Consider the following 25000-nt stretch of genomic DNA (forward strand, 5'->3'; position numbering starts at 1 on the left):
GTAGATGAGAATAATACTATTGGTGTGGTGTACATGGATATTCCAAAGGTGTTTGATACAGAGCCATACATCCAACCTGAAAAGAGTTGGTTATTGGAATAAAAGGAACAGTAATAAAGGGAGTACAAAATTAGCTGAGAAGTAAGAAGAAGAGTAACAGTTAGCAGATATTTATCAGGGTGGAGGAAGCCTTGTAGTGGAGTTCCCCAGTGCATTGATATTGGGACCATTGCTTTTTCTGATTTATACTCATAATCTATTTTAATGATCTGGATCTCGGTGTTCAGGACCAATGTCAAAGTAGACAGTACAAAACTTGGGATAACTAAACTGAGGACAGTTTAGGTTTTCAAAAGAACATTAACAGGTTGGTGGATAGGTGGCTTATGGAATTCCATGTAAGGTGGCACGTTTGGGCAGAAAGAACATGAGCTGGTATAAAACAAAGGGTACTCCTTTAAAGGGTGTACAAGAGCAGAGACTTGTGCATAAGTCATTAAAGGTGACAGGTGGAGAGTGCAGTTGATAAAGCAGACAGTACCCTAGGCTTTCTTAGTGACATACAAGAACAGGGAGGTTATGCTGAATGTGTATAACACATTAGTAAGACCTCAGCTGGAGCATTTGTATATGGCTCTGGGTGTCACACTTTAGAAATGATACGTTTGGCAAGAGCGCAGAAGAGGTTTTTGCGAATCATTCCAGGGATGAGAAACCTCACTTCTGAAGATTGTTTGTTTGGAAAATATGGGACTATGTGCTTGGAGAGGAGAAAGCTAAGATTGAAGTATTCAAAATCATGAGTGGTCTGGACAGAACAGTTGGGGGAAACATTGTTCCTATTCTTAAAAAGCTCAAGAGCTTGATGACACAGATTTGAACTAATTTGCAAAAGAACTAAGTGATGGAGAAAAAAACACTTCCACACAGTGAGCACTTCAGGTCAAGAATACATTGTCTGGATGTATGATGGAGGCAGGTTTTGAGGCATTCAGTGACTAACTAGCAATAATGCGCAGAGTTATGAGGAAAGGGCAGGAGAATGACACAAGGTCATGCTCATTCGGAGAGCCAAATGTGCTGAATGGCTTCCTTCTGCTCTGTAATAATTGAGATTTTCCATCACACCTGCATACTAATTAATTTCTATTTGAATTGCCTCGTGATTTTTGATTTTTCAGGCAAGACCTCCTTAGCTGACATTTACATTGTGTACTGGTAATGTGATGGGCCGCAGCTGGAGGCACCTTCCTACATGATTTCTTAATGTGCTATATCTTTGGGAAATTTTCTGATTTCGGGACTTTTTTCTCACAGGACTGTATTTTAAGCAATCCTTTTATCTCTCTATGTGCTGTGAACGCACGTCAGTTATTGGTGCCCTATCAAAGATCTTTGCAATTTGTCCAACTTTTTTGTACCAAATGACCAGTGTATTCTTGGCTTTCATTACGTGAGTACCTATACTATGCAGTGGAGTGATGGTGATATCACCGTGTTACTGTAATGGTAACCTAGAGCCCAGGCTAATTCTCTGGAGACATGAGTTCAAACCTCACCATGGCTGCTGGAGGAATTTAAATCTGGAATTGAAAAACAATAGCCTATAGCATTATAGTATAATCCAATATAAACAATTGTTGTAAAAACCCTATCTGGTTCACTAATGTCCTTTTTAAAAGAAAGAAATTCAATACCTTCGTTGTCTGTCCTACATGTGACTGAAGAACTCCATTTAAACAAGATTAGGTCTTCTTAGCAAAGCATGAAATAATTTTTTTTTAAAAGTTAGCCTTTTCAGAGCTACTTGACATCTCTAGTCTTCTCAGATTGCTTATGTGAAAGTGCATTTTTTTTGTGGTATGCATAAATTCCACGCATATAAAGCTGGCTTGGCTGCAAAGCCTAAATTGGCTTTTGTTGTTCCTTAAGAGACTTGCAGTAGGTGAAACCTAGGTAAGTAAATTCATCTGCAGTCTGAACTGTGGTTTTTTTTGTGATAGTTGTGTTCAATCTTTGTTTGGGACCAATTAAAAGTATATTGCAGTCATCTTAAAATTAACTGTTTGTTAAATTGCAGGCAAACTTTTAGAAGTGGTTCATGCTTATTGGCAGAACATCCTCCCTTAAGTAGGGCAGTTTAATGGGAATCAAGAGAAAAAACACATTCATAAACAAGTTATTTCAGATTGTTCTCTAAGGCTTTAAAGAACATGCTATTTTTCCTGAATCTAATCTGATTTTGAGTATTCAAAGGATCACAGCATGCAAAATATTGCAAGGACGCTTCCTTGTGCAGTGCCATGAATAACTAGGAAGTAAGTGGAGTTTATGCAACTTCCCAACAATTGAGCATCTTGTCATCTTCCAAACTTAAAAAAAGTTCTTCTGAACATCCTCTCCACAATCCTGAATCCCATCTCAATCAGAACACAATGAGTTCTGTATTTTGCTTTTTTCCGCCCCCCCCCCCCCAGGAGCTGTCTAACAATGAACAAAGGCTCCTGCCTTTAACAAAAGGTTCTACCAAACATTTAAGTTGTTGAAGCGATTAAACATTACTCCTGGAAGAACCTTTCCAGCGTTTTCAGGTAGGGAAAATGCACAGTGATAAAAACCTTGCTTTCCATTGTGGAGTGAGCAATTAAAGCATTTTTCCTCAGCATCGCATTTGTTGAAATAATTTGCAGAGACTTCTTGTATCCCAGCTAGAATAAGATCAGAATCAAATACTTTCCCATTTTAAGCACAACTAAATTATCAGAAGATGGTACATTTCTGTTTTTGTTCCATTAAAATCTTGATGAGATTTAACTTATCTGTCAGTGAAAACATAACTTAGCTCTCAAAATTTTAAGCAAAAACAAATTAGCAAATTAGATGAGTGTAAATTTGAGCACATAATTATTTTATACTCCTAAGAACATGCTGCAGTTTTGACGCACTGGGATGGAAAAATATTCAATGATGAAATATGCATTTGCATTTTTTTGTTACCTGCCATGTCAAAATTAAATCAAGTTAACAAACCTACTTTTTCATTATTTGAAAGAGAAAAATGTTTGAACCTTTAAGTACCTCTATCAGTGTCTTAAGTGTATGCAGTCCACTTAAAGATTGTTACTTTGAGGTAATGGGGCACAAGTGTCTCTGCATAAAGTTCCTGGTTTAAACGGATTCCAATAATGCAATTAACTAGTTAACCAGTTGGGACATTTCCAGGCAGGATGAGGTTACTTTTTGAAGAAAAATATCTGAAGCTATATTTTACCTAATGTAAGGAAGCTGCTTTACTCTGCCTTGTCAACTTTGTTTGCTAGAAATCCAGAAAATGTGAAAGCAGCACTTGGTCACCGTCTGTGCAGAATGTGAATGGGAAGGCCCTAGCATGGTATCATATCTATCAAAACTGAAGGGGAGCTAGCTTCTATTTCTGAATATCATTCACCTACTTAAACTTAAGTTGCCTTCATGCTGTTCTAGGATAAGACCTTTGGTCTGAAGAACAAGAAAGGAGCAAAACAGCAGAAATTTATCAAAACTGTCACAAATCAAGTCAAGCATGGACAGACGGGTGGAAAACAGGTACAGTAAGTTAAATGGTGAGAGCCTGTCAGTTGTGAAATATTTTAGTTACCTTTCATACCGTGAGTCATGACAGACAAATCTGACAAAATTTAAGTTAGATTAAAAGATTGTGATGAGGAAAGTTTTCTGCTGTGTTGCAATTCTAGGAAACCTGAAAAAAAGTTTTAAATGGTTTGGGATGATCAAAGTGTTTGTTTTCAATCAGCTTCAGAAAATATATAAGTGTTAGAGGTTTCTACTGGTTAAGGTTAACTGGTCTTATGAGTTACAGAAGTGAACTCTATTCTATCTTGTTGATATACCATTAGAACATGAAACTTCTGTTGAAAAGATGGAACAGGAGAGAACTGATATAAATTAGTGCTTCCAAGCATATTTGGTGAGTGCTGCATTTGAATGTTGAGCTTGTTTGCTTTCTTCTTTAGGTACCTTTCAGTGAAGAAAAGAAATCGAAAAAAGATGATAAGAAGAAAGAGCTCCAAGAATTGAATGAACTTTTTAAACCTGTAGTAGTTGCTCAGAAGATCAGCAAAGGTATTTTCACTGGTCAACTTTGTCATCCACAATTAAACCAAAATAGAGTGAATAATTCTACAAACCCTGTCGGTACTGAACTTTTAAAAAGTGGTGAGAGTTCCTCACAAATCCACGTTTGAAAACTTCTACTGTAATGAGCACAGTAAAATCAACATAGTTGCCCTCTAAGCAATGTTTGGTCTAGTACACTAAACTGCACAAAAGGTATTCCCTAGTAACTTCTTAATACAACCAAAAACCCAGACCACATGTATATATTACACTACAGCCTCTACAGAATTGTAATCTTGTGGTTAAAGTCTAATGCTTCTCCCAGTTTTAACAGGATCTCCTCTTCCTGTGAAGTCCCTTTGCTCAACCATTTTAATGTAAATGTATGGACTTCTTATTGCATGGTTCCCTGGTGGTTCTATGAACTTGTCACATCCTTATTTTCTCAAGCATAGGTTCTAACTTCAATGGCTCTCCATTTGGTGGTTAGCCCACAGCCAGTCCTTTTGCCTTGCACAGGTGGCTATTGTGGATTGTCTCCCCCAAAAACCATCAGTCTGGCTGCTCTTTAAAGTCTGCAAACAGTGCTATTCCTTTTGTATCCAGATGTCATATGTGCATCTTTTCATTAAGTTCTGATCTGGACCTCAGTCCCAATGACAGCCAGGTCACGTGCACTTGTCTCCGAGTAGATTTTGTATGAGGTCATGTGGCCTTCTCCACTACTTATTGTTACTTGGAATTACAGGTAGTATAAGCCATAACCATCATGGAATTTCCAGTAGTCATAACAAAAAGCACTGTCAATTTAAAATATCACAATTGCCTTAAAATAGTTTGCACTTTATCGTGTACGTTAATGATATAATTGCCTCACTCATGTTAATGTCACTACTTTAGACACAGGAAATAGTTATGGCTATACTAATTCTGCTTGTGGTCAGAACTATGCAGCTTGATGGGCATTTTGGCTGAGTAAGTTTACCTGCTAGCAGGACTCATTGATCCAGCTGTCTTAGCGCAGCTGTTGAATAATCACAGTATTGCAAATACACAAGATTGGTGAGCTTTGATCTACAATTCTCAACATTATCTCAAGACAGTACATTTTTTTAACTTGCTACTTTCTTTTAAAGCACACTGAACAGGATCACACTGTGAACTGACATTGCCTGTTTCCATTTCTGAACATGCCTTTACTGTTACTTCAAAGCTACTCATTGGCTTCTTTCCCAACCCCCTCCTGACTCCCTTAGCCTGGCTTTTAGCTTAGAATCATAAGCCATGATGTGGAGGTGCTGGTGTTGGAGTGGGGCAGACAAGGTCAGAAACCGCACGACACAAGGTTGTAGTCCAGCAGGTTTATTTGAAAACACAAGTTTTTGAAGCCTCAGTCCTCCTTTATGTTAATGAGAAGTAGGATCAGACACAGAATTTATAAGTAAAAGATCAAAGGTTCACACCATTGATGAGGATGTACTAAACAAACCTAAGATGCTGTTAAACCTTTAATCAGTTTGAAGGTTTTAAGTGAAAGGACACCGCGCACCAATCGCCAGACACGGATGTTCCCTCCCAGTGGGGAACCACTTTAGCGGTGAAGGGCATTCGGCCTCAGTTCTTCGGGTAAACGTCCTCCAAGGCGGAATTTGGGATACACAACAACGCGCAGGTGCCGAGCAGAGGCTGATAGCCAAGTTTGGCACCGTGAGGACGGCCTCAACCGGGATCTTGGGTCAGATGATACACCACACTATACACACTCACGCATACATACATACACACGCTCACTCACTCACTCTCTTACTGTCCCAACCGCGCACGCGCGCACGCACGCAATCTCTCTTGCACACGCTCGCATCTGTGGGGAATTTGTATTTGCAAATGCATTTTATTTTCTTCAAAAAGCACACGATTTATAGACAGTCAGTCAATGTGGAGTTTTATAAATTCCTACTTTAGAAATAAAACCAGTTTGGCTCCAAACTAAATCACAAACAAATTCTAAGCAAGGCCTCACACCTAAAATGCATTGTCTGACCTAAAATGAAACTTCTCCTTTACACTGATTAAAACCTTTAGTTCTCTCAGGACCATGACTTGAAAGGAATTTGGGTACTTACATGTACATATTAATCAATTAAAACCTCCTGACTGATTAAAGATTTAATAGCATCTTAGGTTTATTTAGTACATCCTTGTCAGTGGCGTGAACCTTTGATCTTTACTTAAATTCTGTGTCTGATACTACCTGTCTCATTAACACATAAAGGAGGACTGAGGCTCCGAAAGCTTGTGTTTTCAAATAAACCTGTTGGACTATAACCTTGTGCCATGTGATTTCTGACCTAGAATCAAAAACACAATGTTAAAAATTGTGAAACTGTGCAAGCTGTCCTTACTGTTACTACTCTTTGCAAGAGCGACTCAGCTAGTCGGTGTTGCTTGAAGGTTTGTTTTTGTTTTTATCTGGAAGCTTGTGTCTATTGGCATACCATTGGGTTCGTTGCTGGTTTCCTTGCTGTTTATAGTGTACATGAATGATTTGGATACGCACAGGAGGTTTTATTAGTAAGTTTGCAGCTGACACGAAATATGGGGGTGTGGTAAACATTGAGGAGGAAAGCTTTAAACTGCAGGATGATATAGTCAGGCTGGTGGATGAACAGAACAATGGCAGATGGAATTTAATCTAAAGAGAGTGAAATGATGTATTTTGGGGGGCTAACAACACAAGGGAATGAATAATAAATGATAGGGCTTGGGTAGTACTGATCAGTAGGACACTGGTGTTCATGTACACAAATCCTTGAAGGCAACAACACAGATGGATAGGATGGTTAAAGTATATTAAATGCTTACTTTTTATTAGTCAAGGTGTAGAAAACAAGAACTGGGCGATTATGGTGGTATTGTAAAGGACTTTGGTTAGGCCACAGCTGGAGCTCTGCATGCAGTTCTGGTTGCTTCCCTTTAGGAATTCACCATTGTTCTGTTTGCCACATTGTATGAAGTACATGATTTCTCTAGAGATGGTGCAGAGGAGGTTCACCTTGATATTGCTTGGGCTGGAGCATTCGAGCTGGAAAGAGATTACACAGGCTAGAGTTGTTTTCCGTCGAGCAGAGAAGGCTGAGAGAACGTGGTTGAGGTCTGCAAAATTAAGAGATATAGATAAGGTTGATATCAATAAACATGCCCCTATCAGGAGACATTGATTTTTAAGGAAAGGGGCAATAGGATTAAAGGGGACTTGAGGATCATTTTTTCACCCAAAGGGTGATAGGTATCTGGTACTCACTGCCTGACAGGATGGTAGAGGCAGAACGATTACAACATCTAAGAAGTGTTTAGATGTACACTTTAAATACTGTAGCATACAAGGTTATGGACCAAGTGCTGGGAAATGGGGCTAGAGTAAAAATAACGTCAATAGCCCAGAGAACTATAGGGCTGCTCTCTCATTAGAGCGAAATGACTAATGATGAGTTTAACCTGAATGCCTCAGATGAGGGGCAAGGTTAAGAAGGCAGGACTTTCATGGTAACCTCAGCCACTGTATTGTGCTTGATGACTGGTTCAAGTGCAGTGGGCTGAAGAATCTGTTTCTGTGTTGAAATATTCTGACACTCATCCTACTTCTTCCTTTCTACCCCACTCCATTGTTCTGTAGCGCTGAATTTTTTTTTTTCTGTTTTGGATACTCAAGCAATACCCCTTTTTGAAGGTCTTAAACATATCTTCCTCCAGTAGGCTTTCAGCCATGATTTTACAAGTCCTAACTGCTTACTGTGTAAAGAATTTGATTTCATGACTATTGATTCTTTGCAGGCAGCTTAAATTAATGTCCTTTTTGCCAGTACAATCAGTTTATCTATCCACTTTGTCCAGACCCTTCATTTTCAGAAGGCACATCAGTGCATTTTAGGAAGGATATAAGAAAATTGGAGCAGGTGCAGATAAGAATAAGGGATTGGTTTCAAAGATGGACTTTGTTTATCTGGTTAGATTGGGATAATTATGATCCATCTGCTTAAGAGAAGGTTGGAAGGAAATTTCTGTTGCCTGCCTCTCTTCTCAAGCTTCTCTAATCCAACCTAAGAATTGAAGTCCCTGGTCCTTGGACTAGATCTCGTAAATCTTTTCTGCACCCTCTCTGTTGTCATCAGATTCTTCCTAAAATGCGATGTCCCAAATTAGACATAATCTTCCAGTTGGGATCAAACCACAACTTGATAAAGGGTCATCATAACCTCATTGTTTTTTGCTTTTGACACCTTTATTTATAAGAGTTGAGATCTTATGTTTTTTAAACATTCCACAAACTAGTTTGTGCAGACCTGTCTAGTTCTCTACCTCCTGTTTAAAATTGTGCCCTTGGTTTTGTATTGTCTCCCCATTCTTCCTAACAAAATGTACCACCTCTCACTCCACATTAGTTTTTATCTCCATGTCCACCCATCCCATCAATCTGTATTTGTCCTCCTGAAGTCAACTGTTATCCTGCTCACAATTAACAATATTTTGCAGATGGAACAAACCCTTTTGAATTGTCCTGCATGTCAAAGTCATTAATCTTTATCAAGCAAAGCAGTCCTGTTAACTCCTAGGTAACCTCATTACTTCTTCAGCCTGAAAAACAACTGTTCATTATGTATGACTTGTCAACTTTGCATCTGTGTGCACCACCACCACAGATTGAAGTGTGCCGGCACCTTGTCAAATTCCTTCATGTTTTGTGGTGTTATGCATTTTGGCTCTGACTGAACTCCCACCAATATTCAGAACTGAATACAGGTTGTGGAGCAAGATGGACTGGGGGAACTTGTACACTATTTGACTGGTCACCCTTGGCTGCCTGGCACGTCCAAAAATCATACTATCCACAAAATACTCAATCTTGCAGGTTGACTGCAGTGACTCCAGTTCCACACGCTGAAGAAACCTTGGTGCTGTAGCTGATGCCACTCCCTGCATTTTGGTTCTCCGGGACAAAAGCATCCTGGAATTCTCATGCAGAGCAGAGTGTGTATTGTGATCTGGGGTGCCCTGCCACATCTATCTATTTGACTAATTAAAGTTAGTCATAAACTAAATACCTATTGTATCTTAAAACTGAAACCCTTGTCAATCAGTACCGACTCTCTAACGTCACTTCTGGTTTTTGTTCCTTTGCTCCCTGACACTTACCTTTCATTCCAACCTGCTGCTCAGCCCAGAACTCCAAGTATGCGCTTGCCCTTCAGACTTTCCAAGCAAACTATCACCTCCCTAATGCCCTGTGATTTCACTCGGTTCCTTTATTGATTTCTTCTCATTCTGTCATCTGTCTCCAAGCTGCCACTTCTACCTGTTTAACCTCTTGCAGCGTTTTCCCTCGGGCTCACTTTCTCTGACATTCCCTGAATCTTTCCCAATTATTACACTATCTTTCACTGTCTGTTTCCTACATTGTTTTTTTTTCTCCTATTTCAGCAGCAACTTCAATACAGCATCGCAGGACATTGGGCCAGCAGGAATAGTGCACCATATCAGTCTGATTCTTCAATTCTTCATAGACCTGCACAGACTTTGGTAGGGAGAGAGATGTTTCAGAAACATGATGACATTAACTGCATTAATATAAAGGATGTACTAACATCCAGTATCCCCTGCTGCCCCCTCCCCCTTCCCAATCAAACTCCAGCCTAAGCCCTAAGAAAAGCATATAAACTGTATATGATAATGCTGAGAATTCTGGACAGTTTTATTACAGAAATAACTTTAACAGAAACAGTCTGTCAAATATCTTGATAAGCAACTGCTATAGTACCAGAGTTTTACAACTGACTACATTGCAACTTATTTTACTTGCATTAGTCTGTGTCTTCCTGTGCATGTTTCTATTATTGATTCTGAAGATCTCAGTTTGCAAATGTTTGGACAGAGATCGCACATTATGTTGCAGTGTAGGAAATGCCCTGCCATAGTGACTCAATGAGGAACTACAGAAATCATTGCCAGGTATGAACCTTTTGATGAAAATTAAAAAGGGAAACTTTTAGAAGGTAGAAAAGAAAGTCAAAAACAAGATGTGTGGAGGACCATGAGTAAGATTCTATTTCTGACTATCTAAACTTAATTTCTGATGACTTAGACCAGGTAGTTGAAGATTTCAGTTGTAGAGGATCAGTATACATTCCAAAATAGTACAGACTTCCCTGTTGCAATATTGAGTAAAATATATTTGCTTTGAGTTGAAATTGTTCCTATCTTTAATGGGATAGTTTGGTTAGAATAAATCCATATAAAATATTTGATTTTATTACAGCTCAGGAGACCTTTTTGTCGACTCTTTCCTGGGATTGATAGCAAAGGAGCAGTCCTTGTGTTGATTTACAATCACACTTCTTATTTGCATCGTTTGGGTTTCTTATTGAACCCGCATAGAAAGGAAGGTGTTCCTAATTGAGAACTCCTTCCCCTGTTACTTTTACAAAGAATCAGAAACTTATGCTGTATAGTTTCTTCATTCAACAATGAACAATAACTTGAACAAAGGGCCCCCAGTTTCCATTATGTTTGTCTCCTCTATAGTCCTTACCACCGAGTTCCCCTTTCAATTTGTAGCCAATTTTATTGCATAACCACGGCTTTTAATTTTCTGATGTATTTACTTTGTTGTAAAGTGCATGAAATTCTCAGCTGTAAATTCAAGCAGCTCATTTTCAACAAATCCTTTGTGCTTGGTCTCGGATCCCCAGTAACATTACTGTTGCAATTCCAACTTCTTAATATAATGGATAAAAACATTAAAAACAAAGAGTAGAGTTGCGACTGTAACTTATAACTTGTTTGCTTTCCCTTCTAGGAGCAGATCCCAAATCTGTAGTCTGTGCTTTTTTCAAGCAAGGCCAATGTACCAAGGGTGACAAATGCAAGTTTTCACATGACCTATCCCTGGAAAGGAAGAGTGAAAAACGCAGTATGTATGTAGATGCACGGGATGAAGAGCTTGTAAAAGGTATGTTGACAAAGCAGAGGTTTAATAGCAGCTTTGAGTATCTTTCATTTGATCTTCTCATAGTTCTTCCTTTTAAAACAAAATATCTGTGACATCTTGTCAGTGCTCATAACTGAGCATAGTCCAAAATGCTTTTTAGGTGGCAAACACGGTGATTAATTTGCCTATACTTGTTTAGCCTTTATGATTTCATCTAGCCTTTGAGCATGCTTCACCACTCCTGAGTTTCCATGTAAAGCTTGTTATATTGTAGATGCATTAAGACTTGTAAAGATTACAGTAATCTTTAAAAAGGTTCTCAGATCAACCAAACTGACTAATCTCTATGGCTGAATGTATCGTGCAATACTTTAAGAAAAACCCTAAATATAGAAATTGGATTTGTTTGGATAACTCCTGTCCCACTGCTGATCAATATACTATTTAATTCTGAACCTACATGACTATTAGCAAAATAGCATTACTGCTACTACCATGCATGAGAGATTACTGTGGTTCTATTCTTGTAATGTAATGAAATGACTTCCCCTCTTGATTTTGATATTAAGAGTACAAAGTGCAACAGCATATGTTATTTATAAGCAGTTTATTTATAAGTTTGTAGTGTTTGCCCATGTATGACAGCTAAGGAGATAAATAATTACATTTTGTAATTTCCCAGAGCCTATTTGTCACTTGTGCTTAATCTTTAATATTACACCTCTCACTTAATTACTGCAAATGTTTGCTTTCTCAAAAAGTACTCTTTTACCCTCTTTCTCTTTGCACCACTGCCCAAATGTATTACATGCATCATTCATTAAGTACTTTTCATTATCAATTATGAGCATTCTAGCGGATTATGCAAGAGATGATGAAACAAGTGAAGAGCACTTTTTTCATGTACGCTGAAATCCATTCTACCTTCCCACACCAGTTACTGCGTGATGTGAGTGTGATTGAAAGTTCCATTGAAAGACAGACTTGATTTTTAAAAGTAGATGCTTTGTAAAAATAAATCCCCTCAAGTTGAGGGAGAGGATTGCAGTTCATCTCTTATGATGTACTTCTGGATCCATTTTTAACATTGTAGTCAATATTTTAATTCGGTTCTACCTCGCTTTACTGCTTCAGGCAATGTGTTTCATTTCTTTGGCCTAGAATGTCTAGGAGCTTTATCCAGTCTTTCTGCGTGGATGGGTGTTGGATTTATTACTAGCTGAAAAATTCCTGTGTTACCCTTGAGAATATGTGCAATTATTAAGGATATTGATAATACAGTAGGCCCTAGTTAATTTGAGTCATCCTTTGTTCAAAAAAGATTCAAAATACCCACAGTAGTGCAAGTTAACTCTCATATGTTCTGCTTTTTGCTCTAGAATTGAATCAATAGGCCATTTGAAAGAAGCAACTTTGAATTGAGTGAATTATAACTTCATTATCTACAAAGACTACTTTGCATTTGTTGCACTAAAGCAATAGCAGTTTTAATAAGTTAAGAATAAAACTCTGAACTTGTGTTTATTGAATATGATTAGATACTATAACATGATAGTGTTTGGGCCTTTCCAAAATATAATGGAAAGCCACTTTATCCAAACTGTTTTATTAAGTATGATGTATTATGTATTACCAGATGACCAGAACAAGTTCTTCTCTCAAAAATAATTTTGCAAGGAAGTAGTTCTGCTTTTATTTTGGAAGTGTTTTATTTATATTGCATTGAAATGCAGTATTTTCAAGACAGAATGTTTTTTGGCAATAATTGTCATTCTTTAACTTCTGTATAATTCTATATACTTTTGTATAATACAAATTGGCATTGATTTGTGTATTTCATTTGAGTTGTATTTAAGAGCCATTACTCATGTTGGAATGTTAGGGAGGTGATGTCAGCAGGAGTGATTTGTGTGACTGCTTAATGTTCGATTCTGTTGGTTGAGGGAGTTGACTGACATCGTAATTAGTTTCTCTGCAGTATGTTCTATAAGGAACTTAGTCCTTTGGTATTTTTATCACTCACCACCAAAGTTTAGCTTCATAATTGAAAGATTGCAGCCATAAAGCAATTTAAAGTTGTGTTGCGCAGTACGATTCCCACGAATTTGATAACTCTTAAAAGGGTATGACCTTTTAATGACTGACTGGAAGGCTCACTTGACAAGATTTCATGTACTTTAGATCATTAATATGCTGAACTTCAGAAAATGTCTTAACTTAATTGTGAAATGATCAAAAAAAAATGCTCCTCTCCAGTTATATTTTACTCAATTCTCCAGGAGCCAGTCCAAAGCTATTTTCAGATCTTGATGGTTTTTGTTTCTCTTTCCAGCAAGAAAACTTCTAAACTTCCAAACTGACTTTCATGGTGTCTGTTATCCTAGTCAAAGCTCGATGAATCTTCTAAATTTTCATCAATTTTTTTTTATTCATTCTCAGTGCAAGCTCCAATCCACATTCTGCATGGTGAACCAGAGAGACTAGTTGTTCCTTTCTGCCCCTGGCCCACCTGTATTCTGTTTGGTGAACAATTAAAAACTAGCTGCTCATTTTTGTTCACTCTCCTGCCCTGCAGATTCTTAGTCAGCTTAACATTGTCAGCCAATACTACAATGGCTTTATCTGGCCAGTTTCCCTTCAGAGCCACTCATAGCAACTTGCCTTGTACTCAGATAAGAATGTTTATTAACTGTCTTCTAAATCCCTCTTCTGTTGTACCTTAGAATTAACCAGACAGTTACAGCTGTTCATTAAGTTTTACATTCCTAAAATCTTCTGAACGCAAATAATCAATCCTGCTTGGTACAACTGCTGTGGTCATTGTTTACCAGTTTGAATGTCTTACAGGTTCTTCCTACATCAGGCTGGGCCTTACTGATCCCATGGTGAGCAAGCCTCTCTGGTTTATCAAACAAGATTTAGGATCAGGTCATGTTAACCACTATTATTTGATTCTCACCCTAAATAAGACAGTCCCAAACCCCACACTTTTTAAATTTTATATTTCTAGTAACAGCGAGAGCAGTGCTTTCTTCTGTCAGTTTCTCATAATTAACAAAATTATTGCAGTACTCTTATTTATAGCATGAATATTTAGTGAAGTACTTGATTCAAATTGTTTATGGCCTGCAGTAATGGAATACTTTATTTTTATTCAATGATTAAGAGCAATAGCAGAGTAGTAATGTTATGGGACAAGGGTAATATAAATTGAAGCAATTGGTCTGAATTTTTTTAAAAACTATAATAAAGATTTTTATAAAATCCAATCTGAACCCCAAACGTTATTAAGAAACAAAATCTGCCTTGCTTCTCCAGTCTAACTGACATTTGGCTTGAGACCCAAGCAATGAGATTCAATCTTAACTGCCCTGCTAAAATAATGAAATATATCACCCAGTTTCCAGGACAGTTAGGGATGGGCAATAAACGCTGGCCTAGCCAGTGACAATCACATTCCAAGCATGTAGTTTTTTTTTTTTACCTAAAATGACTTAATGTTGTGTAGTTACTGAGTCTTGCTGCATCAAATTCCAAAGAAGGTACTTGATTTTCCATTTTCTACATTTCACTGAAATCAAGTTTTGAACAGTGCTCCATCACCATTTGAAGTGCAGTGTGCAATTAATGAACAGTTTATCTAATTGAAATTGAATATTGATATTCTTTCTTAGACACAATGGAAAATTGGGATGTGAGAAAGCTGGAAGAAGTTGTACAAAAAAAACATGGTGATTCAGAACAGAAGAAAACTGTCATAGTAAGTACACTGTAAGGAAGCCCTTTGTGCACTGCTGATGTAGAGGCCAATTACTGATTTCAGAGGCACTCAATATTGTATCCTATGTGCTGGCAGATTTTGAATCAATGTAATGCTGCACAGCCTAATTTACTGTTGTGACACAGCATTTAAATTTGGTGCAAGTGCAGCCAGCATAGACAGTGTTCGTTCACAAAATTATTGTTTTAATTAAAGGATAATGCATCCAAACTACAGAAGATTTGTTGGAAATTTTATTGCAATACTGAAGTACTTTGAGCTGTTTTGAAGATATGAAGATTTTCTAGTTTTATCAGTGTTACTGAATTCTGTTTTGAGGATGAAGGGATATTGTAAAGATCAGGTGGTTAAAAGGTTAGGTGACCAGTCAATGCCCAGGCTGCAACAGATATGGGGACAGTGGTGGACGTGTCTTTAAATCTGCAGGATGTAGGCAGATGGAGCAGGCATTTTGAAGAGATCACACTGTCTGCTGTAGCCTTTGTCAAATTGGAATCCGTTCTGTAGTCTTGTCAGGAGGCTGTGCAGCCCAACTGATACACCAACATCTTAGTGTGCACTGCCCCATTGAGATCTTTAAATCAGTTCTGTCCAGCAATATTCACCTACAATCGTTTTCACCAATGGGCTGGCTAAAGAACCATACTTTACGTTGACAGAGCTGCAAACTCAACCAAGATATGCACAGCGCCAATATCTAACTGGTAGCGAAGGATCAGATCAGTTTCAAGGCATTTTCATTAGTACTGTGCTGTTCCCCCTCATTCTGCTGCCTGTACTGTGCTTGGGTTGTCAGCAGTTCTTCATTGCCATGAAACAGGAACTCCAGAGTCATACAATCAGCAACATTCTCATCATATCAAATAATAGGGTGAGGTCCTGGCTGTGGAGAAGGGACATAAAGCAAGATCATACTCTTAGCGTTCAACATTGCTGAGAACATGGAGGATGTGGTATCCCAATCATTCCAGTCCTATGGTTTGGAAGCACATCTTCCCCCTAGGGAAATACATATGACTTTGCTTCTGCTGCCAGTCTGCTTTTATTTTCTACTTGTTTTTCATCTATACAATGTGGGGTTCATTTGCTGAGCTGTCACTTATTGCCCTTGAGGTAGTGATTAGCTGTTATGTCACTTCTCCTGAAAGAAGGAAGGATGATAGATAGTTAGTGTTGGATGATGGTCAGTGGTTTTTATTACACTTTATTCGGTTAATGTGCCAGCAAAGCTGCGTAGCTGGAAGTATAAGGGAGCAGTGCCAGGTGGATTGTTAGCAGACAGGTTAGATTGACTGTCAGTGCAAGTTCTGGGTGCTAATGGAAGAGTGCTTGATGGGGAGAGTGGGAAAGAATGGTAATGGTGCAGATAGGAGGATGCTGATTGGGTCTGAGGTGCACTGCAAAGTAGGCGAGGGTGGTGATCTGGTGAGAAAGTATCATGTAAAGTTGCAATAACTGTTGTTGAACACCACCAAGAATTGTTGGTCTTCATGTGACTATGCTGGCAGATCCTTAGATCCAGGTATAAGGCATTTACCGTCTTGGTCACCTGCTGAGATCCATAAATGAACTCCTCCTCTTCCTTTCTCCTTTTTCTTCACCTCTCTTTTTTTTTTTTCTTTCCCCCTCCTCCCGTTTCTCCCCCACACATGGCCAAAAAAAACATACTACATCTGTCACTCTGGAAGCCTCTCTGTGCCTTAGTGTTCAATTTACTATGATTTAACTGTATGGAGATGTTGTTCACGGTGTCTTTTGAAAGAGCAGGCTAGCGATGTTTGCCTGGCCTGTGAACAGTGCTGACTGTCCTAGCTGGTTGCAGTGACATTTGGAGTGGACAGCAGCCAAAGTGGACCAACTCAGCCAAACAATCATGTAGATGAGGTCAATGCATCAAGTTTGATGCTATCTATTTTGATCACTGGAGTTCAATGACAAACAGGTGTCCTGCTTTTAGGTACCAACGCCCATTTCTCTTGAATCATCTGAGGACTGTCAGGCTCACTTGGCTAAATGGCTGGCGTGTGTTTCAGATTATAGTAACAGCAGGGTTTCCATTCCTGTTTGGTTGAGTTAGATTTGAGATCTGATCCCTCACTTACCTCTAAGTGTGGGAAGCAGTGTGGCGAACTATTGCTGATGAAAATTGCGAAGAAAATTGCTCAGTATGAAGCTTCAGAGAACAGTGCGTCAAGGATTTGTCTGTGGGCAGAGCAGCCCTGACATGTCATGATACAGACTCTTTTCCCCATCACACTAGTGGTGATTGGAAGTTCCCTACAGAAAAACAAGTCATTTGGTGAACATTCAGTGAGTATTATTGGTATCAGACCTGGACGGTGTCTCATGCTTGTTGTGACCAAAGTTAGCTCATCTTAGCCATACAGAGGTACTTGTTACGTTTGTCCACACGTTCCTACTTTGAAGAACATTGGCCCTCCTGGAAATTAGTGTAGGTAGACATATGGTTAATCTTAACAGTTTCAGGCGTAGGATTGGTTGTATAACTTCAAAGCTGCATAAACTTTGAAGAATTAGAATAATTACTACTTTTGCAGGTATTGTAGAAGGATCAAATGGTAATCCCTACCTTGGGAAGGAAAATAAGAAAACTGACTTCCTAACATTTCAGTAAAGCTTAGTGTTGAGTGCCACCATTGTGAGTAAGTTGCTTCTATTATTCCCCAATTTTTTTCTTCCAGTCCAGTACTAGTTCCATTCCAAAGGAGGGAGAATTTATCTATGCTTAATAGAGCAAACACATTTTAATTGTCTTGGAGTAGAAATTTTTAATGCAACTCAAATTGGGAAAGATTATGTACTTTGTTATCATGTTTTGAAAAGGAATAGAGTTAAAGTCTACAGTGAGTTGGCTTGTATCATAAGATTTGATTAAATCTTTGTCTTTTCAATTGTTAGGTATGTAAACATTTCCTTGAAGCCATAGAGAATAACAAATACGGCTGGTTCTGGGTCTGTCCTGGAGGAGGAGACACGTGTATGTACCGCCATGCCTTACCACCAGGCTTTGTATTGAAAAAAGACCAGAAGAAAGAAGTAAAGGAAGAAATTTCACTAGAAGATTTAATAGAAAAAGAGGTAATGGAAGAGCTTTTTCTATTACTTATACTTACCATTACCTTATTGACACTCATGAAGACTTCACTTATTTATGTACAGGTTGTTTGGATGTTTATTTACCTCTGGCGTATCCTCTTTCTTCAGTACCTACGATTGTTCTTATAATTGTTAATATTCCATAAAGGTTTTTGAGCCAGTGCTCTTTAGAATCTCCCACCATTTAGAAAGCCTAAGATAGGAGTATGATGGCATTAGTGCTGCCAGAATAACACTCAACAAGCCAGCCACCTTCCAGGACAATGATTTTTTTGATACTGCTGGCAGCAAACTCTGCATTGGCAAGAGAAGTATGTGGTTGTGTATGTACTACAGTGACTTTCAAAGATTACTTTGCCAGTGCCTCCCTTACCAACCTAAAATACCATTAAAAGTGACATCATGGAACACCATCAACTCCAAGTTTCCTTCTAGCCACAGAGCATACTGAATTGCATATATATTGCCACTCGTGCTTATCCCCATCAAGAAAAATTCCCTCGGAGCATCCTAGAAGCACCATCAGCACAAGAACCTTGGGAGTCCAAAATGCCTAAACCAACTAGGATGTCACAATAGATATGTCCTCCCCTAAATTGCCAGTGACACATGTACAAACATTTTTCAGTACTTAAAGTTTCAATTTGTGATGAGGTATATTCTGTTTTTACTTTATGCTCAGAAAACCTAAGTATCAAGATAAATTAAAAATACAATGATCTGTACATACCTTGAGCTTTTATTTCTGTTCAAAGCACAGTTGCACTACACGTTGTAACCACATGGTGACGCTGGATGTTTAAAAATCTACTGGACATGTTCATTGAATTGCAATAGGTTCTCTTATACTGAGTCTTAAGTGGTTTGAGTTACTTTGAATTCTTGGCTACGTAACAAGGCCAAACTGCACCTTTTACTCACTAACAAAAGAGTAAATGATTGTTGTCTTTAAATTTTAAGCGAGCAGCCTTGGGACCGGATGTAACCAGAATTACCCTAGAAACCTTCTTGGAGTGGAAGAAAAGGAAGAGACAAGAAAAATCTGAAAAAAAGCTGCAAGAACTAGAAAAGAGAAAAGCAGATTTTAATGCTGGCAAAGCCTTTGGTGTATGTAGTCTTTTTGTTCTTTATCATTTAATGAAATGGTAAATACAAAAGGTGCTTAGTTATCAACCTACTGTCCTTTTTTAGGTGAGTGGTCGAGAAGTCTTTGAATTCAGACCTGATTTGATTAGTGCTGATGACGAAGAAGCGGATGAAACACAGTACATACAAGAACAAGGCGAAGAGGTAATTCCAAATGCACAAAATAGCTACTTCTGTTTTACTGTCATTATAAATTTTTTGACTGACTCTCTCAATTTCAGGTTGAAGAGACAGTACAAGTCAATGACATTGATGTTTCCCGATTTGTGCCAATAGAGATAAATAATACTGGTATTACAGTGTCGACTGGAAATGAACGGATGGGTGCAACACATTCTACAAGTTTACCTAAAGAAATGTCCAATGATACTGATGGTAAGTGGAGTCCAGAGTATGTTTATTCGCGTATTAAATGACTTATTTGTAGAGCACCTGCAGAAAAAAAAGCAAAAGTTGGTAGAGTTAGCTTATCATTACTTTTCCTAGCCGAAATTCTGGAATTTCTTGGTAATTTGAATTGTATGTTATGATAATTCATATGAAGTAGTTTAAACTTTAGTTTCTTTGTACATTATATTGAATATTGTATTTCATTTTGTTCCATATAATTGACTTCCTATAAAAGACTTACATTTATATAGCATTTTGCATGAGCATTTGACTTCTTAAAGTGCTTTAGCGCCAATGATATGTGCTCAATGAAGAAAAGCAGTCAGTATGCTCACAGCAAGCTTCCGCAGGCAGCCGGATGATAATGATCAATTAAACTTTTGAGATATTGATTGAAGGATAAATATTGGCCAGCATAACACTGGTAACTCCCTTGGTGTTCTAAGAACCTTTGGCATTTACTTAAATGGGCAGATGGGGACTTTAACATCTTATCCAAAAAAAAAATGCGCCTCTGTCAATGCAGTACTGCACCAGAGTGGCAGCTTTTGGTTTTGTGCTCAAGACCTGAAGTGGTTTTGAATCTGGAACCTTGTGACTCTTGAATGCTATCAACTGAGCCAGGGCTGATACAGTACCAATGCCAACTTTTGTTCTTAGGAATATTGATCTGAAACAATGGATAATTATATTGTTATGAAACTATTTCATAAGATGCAATGATATTGATAATTAATATACCATCTTGCTTTTGGCTGGATAGCTTGTAGGGGTAGATTTTAAATAAACATATATAATACAATTCTAATCATAGAATGGTTAGGCACAGATGTAGGCCATTCAGCCCACAATTTCTGGAATCAGAACTTATTCTGCCCCATAACCCTGCATAATAGTGTTTTAATGATTGTGCTTCAAAAGTAAGTAGATCAAGGTTAAAATATACTTGGAAGTAGCAGCATTGTTTGTTTTGCATTTAAAGCAATTCTATGTAAATTATACATAAGGTAGATCAATGGGAAGTTCCCAGATATTAACCAGGAGGTTCTCTGTATGATTGATTTTTGACTAAATGATGCATTATTTCTCTACATTACTGAATGTGCATTGTACACTTAAACAAGTTTAAAAGCAAATGAAAAACGTTAGAATAGCACATCTCATCTCAGCTGTCAAAGGTCACCAGCTATCTCATAGAGTGAGAGAATGCAATTTTCTGAAACCCACAATAAGCAGTTTGACTATGTCAGGCTTTTGGCACAGAAAACACACAAATTTTAATTCTTGAGGTTCAGGAGTTAAGGGATATGGTGGAATATGGAAAAAGAAAAGATTAAATAATTGGTTAAAGTTGTAGAGTTAGAAGTGTTAAATGAAAAATAAGTTGAGATGTTTAATTCTAAGAGTATGAACTGAGTTTGTGTGGCCAAAAAAAGCACCAGTGAAAACAGAATGTTGCACAAGTTAATAGACACCCAGAAGTGAAGTAATTTTCATTCATTAAATAGGGTAAGATGATGGGCAAATTTAAAAATTTGGGAAAGGATTCATGTGATATGGTTTGATAGTGGAGTTCAGTAAGGGTGGGAGTTGTAGGAAAGTTGGGTAGAACAAGGCAGCAGAGCTTTGAATTTGATTGACTTTAATGAAGGGTGCACAATAGATTGCCATATAGATGAGAAAGGTACAAGCCCAGGATTATTTGTTGAACTCGAGGGGGTGTGTGTGTATGCACACATGCAGTGTAGCAAGAGAAGCCACTGTTTTTATGTGTGAATTGCAATCTGATGTGATGAAGTTTGATATGAAGTAAATGGAGAGGAGCTATCATGGTCAATCTACTAAATACAGCAGATAATTTAATAGTGTAGTCAGCTATTTGTCTGTCACCACTGCAGTCTAATGGAATTGTACTAAGATATCAGCATAAAAGTTGCTGGAATATTGCCTTTGCTTGTTGACTTTCAAGTCAAAAGAAAATATAAACTAGATAGCCTAACATCTGTTGTGGAGAATGTTCCAAAATCCATTTTTAGGAGATTAGAGCAGAATGCTTAGAATATCACAATTTGATCAATCTGAGCATTTTTGACAAAGTAACATTTACATGGATAGAGGAGTACTAGTGGATATGGTGTACTTGAATTTCCAAAAGGCAATTAGTAAGGTGCCACTTTGTGCAACAACTCAATGTGTGGTGTAGCTGGTAATATAATGTGGATAAAGGGCTGCTTAGCTAACAGGTGACTGAAGGGATAAGTAGATCTTATTCAAATTGGCAAGTTGACACCAATGAAGTACCACAGGGATCAATGCTTGGCCTTCGGATATTTACAATCTATCCATGGTTTAGATAATGGTCCAAATGTATATGATAACTAGATTTGCTAATGGTACCAAGATAGGTTGGAATGTAAGTTTGGTATGGTACGGAGGGATCTGGGTGAACTGATACATCAAACACAAAGTTAGTACGTAGGTATATCAAGTAATTTGGCAAATAAAATGTTTATTGAAAGGGAAATGGAAATATAAAAGTTTTACTGCAGCTTTTGAATTTTGGTGAGACCACATCTAGAATACTGCATACACCTATGGTTTTCTTTTTGAAAAATATACAATTGCAATAGTAGCAGTTCAGAGGATTTACACAACTCATTCCGGGGAAGAAGGATTAATTTTATGATGAAAGGTTGAACAGGCTAAGCTTATTTATTGGAGTTTGGAAAACTGAGAAGGTGATCTTGAAGTGTTTTGAAGTTTCAATATATACTTTCGGCCACCTCGGGAAAGCAGCCAACATAATCAAAGACCCCATCTCGGTTATACTCTTCCGCCCTCTTCTGTCGGGCAGAGGATATCAAAGTCTGGATACACATGAACAGATTCGAGAACAGCTTCCTCCTTGCTGTTATCGGACATTTGAACAGACCTTTCAAATGTTAAGTGCAGTTGCTGTTGCTCTGTGTGCACCTTCTCTGTGGCTGTAATACTATATCCTGCACTCTGTTCTGCTGCCCTGATGCACTTTGTACGGTACGATCTGCCTGTATAACATGCAAGACAAGTTCACTATCTTGGTGCATGTGACAACAATAAATCAATCAAATGAAAAGAGACATTGCTGGAGCAGGTCCAGCAGCATTTGTTTTTGTTTGTTTTCAGATCTCCAGCGTCCTCAGTTCTTTTGTTTTATTATATTGAAGATCTTATGGAGATTGGATAGGGTGGATACCAGGTTGATATTTCATCTTGTGAAAGAGACTGAAACTAAGGGACACAGTTTAAGAATAAGATGCATCTCTTATACAGCAGATGAGGGTTGTTAAAAACTGGAATTCTGTTCCCCAGAAGGTAATGGAGGCTGGATCTTTAAGTTTATCCAAGCTTGAGTTAGATTTTTTGAGTCAAAGGAATTGAGGGTTTTGGGGTGCAGACAGGAAAGTGAAGCTGAGGTTGTCACTGGATGAATCAGATCTTAGTGCAGCAAGCTCAAATGGCCTACTCTGGTTCTGTATTCATCTGGGCTAAATTTCCTTTTGCCACATCAGCACCTCTAATATTTTGTGAACTTGCGATTTGAATTTTTTGTGGTTTTACATTTTAACGGCTCGATTTAAAATGCTAGTGGTAACCTACTGAATAAATTGTGGTTTACTGATGGTCGTGGGGGGCGGAGGGGGCGGCGGGGGGAGAGGTTGGAGGTTGGGGAAGAATGCTGAATTATTGGCTGAGTTAGGACCATTTGCTGTATAAGCTAGAAATTTGTTTGTCTGCCAAAGGTTACTTGAGTCCAAGTCAGCTTCGGGCACAGAATTCTGTATTTATTGGGCATGTAACTTGTGTTCCAGTAGAGGGTGATCATTAGATTAACCCACTACTATACGAACTACTTTTCCTCACCACAGTTTGTCAACTGAAGCAGTAGATACCTTAATACTTATCATAACTACTTGAAATTCTTAATGCAATTGCTGCCTTTGATCATTAAGTTGAGAAGCAGGAAGAAAATAAATAGAGTACTACATTCCCCATTCTTTGAAACAGCTGGGTTAATTTTTTCTTGGTTTCGTTTAGTAGATTTAGTCTTATTTAGAAGCAATTCTTTATTCAACTGCTAAAATCAATTTTGTTTTATTGGAAAGTAAACTTTTAAAAAAACTTGAAATGTTGAAATCAAATTAGGCTGAGTGCACTTGTTCCATTTGCAAAGATTTATTAAATTTAATTAGATTTAATAGAAACAATGCAGGAAATTGAATTTTCACCACAAATATTTGTTTCTTTAACTGCATATTAGTATGTTACGTACTAATGCATATAGTATTTTTTTCCCCAAAGACCTTATGGTTGGTTTAACCCTCCAATTTTCTGGATATTTAGATAATGATTAAATTTGTCTTTGTGAAGATGACCAGTTGCAATACTAATTTCTTGCCATTACCACCTATCCAAAGATTTGCTGCTTTTCACCATCGATACACTTGTACATTGTGATTTGTTTCTTTTTATTACAGAAAACAAATTAGCTGAGGCCTCAGGAGGAGTTGCTAATGGAAGTGAAGATGGTAAACTGGACGGAGAACTAGAAGATGGTCATATCGATGGTGTCCCTGTAGATGAAAATCTCTTCACCGGAGAAGATCTTGATGAGTTAGAAGAAGAGTTAGATGACTTGGATTTAGAAGATTAAGGGATCTTGGAAGCAAACCTTGTTTAGTGCAAACTTGGAGATTCAAGTTCAAAAGACTTCACATTAAATAAACACCCCTCTGATTTCTTTAATGTTTGACCCCATAGACCTTTCCTGTGCTATTTTTAAAAATAATACAGAAATCTGGTATGTTGACCCTTGCCATGGTCACATATTGCCTTGTAATCTACCGATAGTTGAGATCTATCTTTAGAAAATTGTCCAAAATGTGAGTAAACAAGTATTTACAAGCATTGCCAACTGTAACTTTGAAATTCAATATTAAAATGTTATTTATTCTTTTGGGAAGCAAATATTTTAAATGGCTCAAATGTAAATTTTTATTTTGAAGAACGATAACAATATTTCTTTTAAAAATAATGCTTTGGACTCAATTTTGGACAAGAAAGCTGTTTGAACCACCAAAGCATAGGATATGGAATTGCTTACTTAAAGCGACACAGTTAATCATTTCAACTTGATCATTCTGAAGATCACTTCTATGTGGAATGTTTAGAGTGTGTTGATCCAGGTTTCGAAATGCCTAATGCCACATTAAGCAGTGCATCAACACCACTGCTGAGCCCCTGGTTTGAGTTCATAATGATGAAGAGTATAAATTGGCACTGTTACATATTGAACTGCTTGAAATGAATGATGCAGTTGTCCAATTTTTGAAATTTTCATGACCATTTATGTCTGTGCAGGTTGTAAATAAAGTGTATTTGAAAAAAAAACTTCTTGTATAAATTGGTTGTTTTCATACACCTTTGCT

General features: G+C 37.8%; 1 protein-coding gene across 1 annotated transcript in view; it reads left to right on the forward strand.

The window, feature by feature from the left end:
* Positions 1-24962, forward strand: part of zc3h15 (zinc finger CCCH-type containing 15) — a 28037-nt gene extending 3075 nt beyond the window's left edge. Inside the window, exons 2-10 of the mRNA XM_048598756.1 lie at positions 3484-3585; positions 4014-4122; positions 10967-11119; positions 14773-14858; positions 17799-17978; positions 18957-19103; positions 19188-19286; positions 19364-19517; positions 24050-24962. Of these exons, the coding sequence (XP_048454713.1) occupies positions 3484-3585; positions 4014-4122; positions 10967-11119; positions 14773-14858; positions 17799-17978; positions 18957-19103; positions 19188-19286; positions 19364-19517; positions 24050-24225 (1206 nt within the window). The 3' untranslated portion in view covers positions 24226-24962. The remainder of the gene's footprint in view (positions 1-3483; positions 3586-4013; positions 4123-10966; positions 11120-14772; positions 14859-17798; positions 17979-18956; positions 19104-19187; positions 19287-19363; positions 19518-24049) is intronic.
* The last annotated feature ends 38 nt before the right edge of the window (positions 24963-25000 follow it).

This window comes from Rhincodon typus, chromosome 7, assembly GCF_021869965.1.
Source record: "Rhincodon typus isolate 14 chromosome 7, sRhiTyp1.1, whole genome shotgun sequence".
In the NCBI taxonomy this organism is placed as follows: Eukaryota; Metazoa; Chordata; class Chondrichthyes; order Orectolobiformes; family Rhincodontidae; genus Rhincodon; species Rhincodon typus.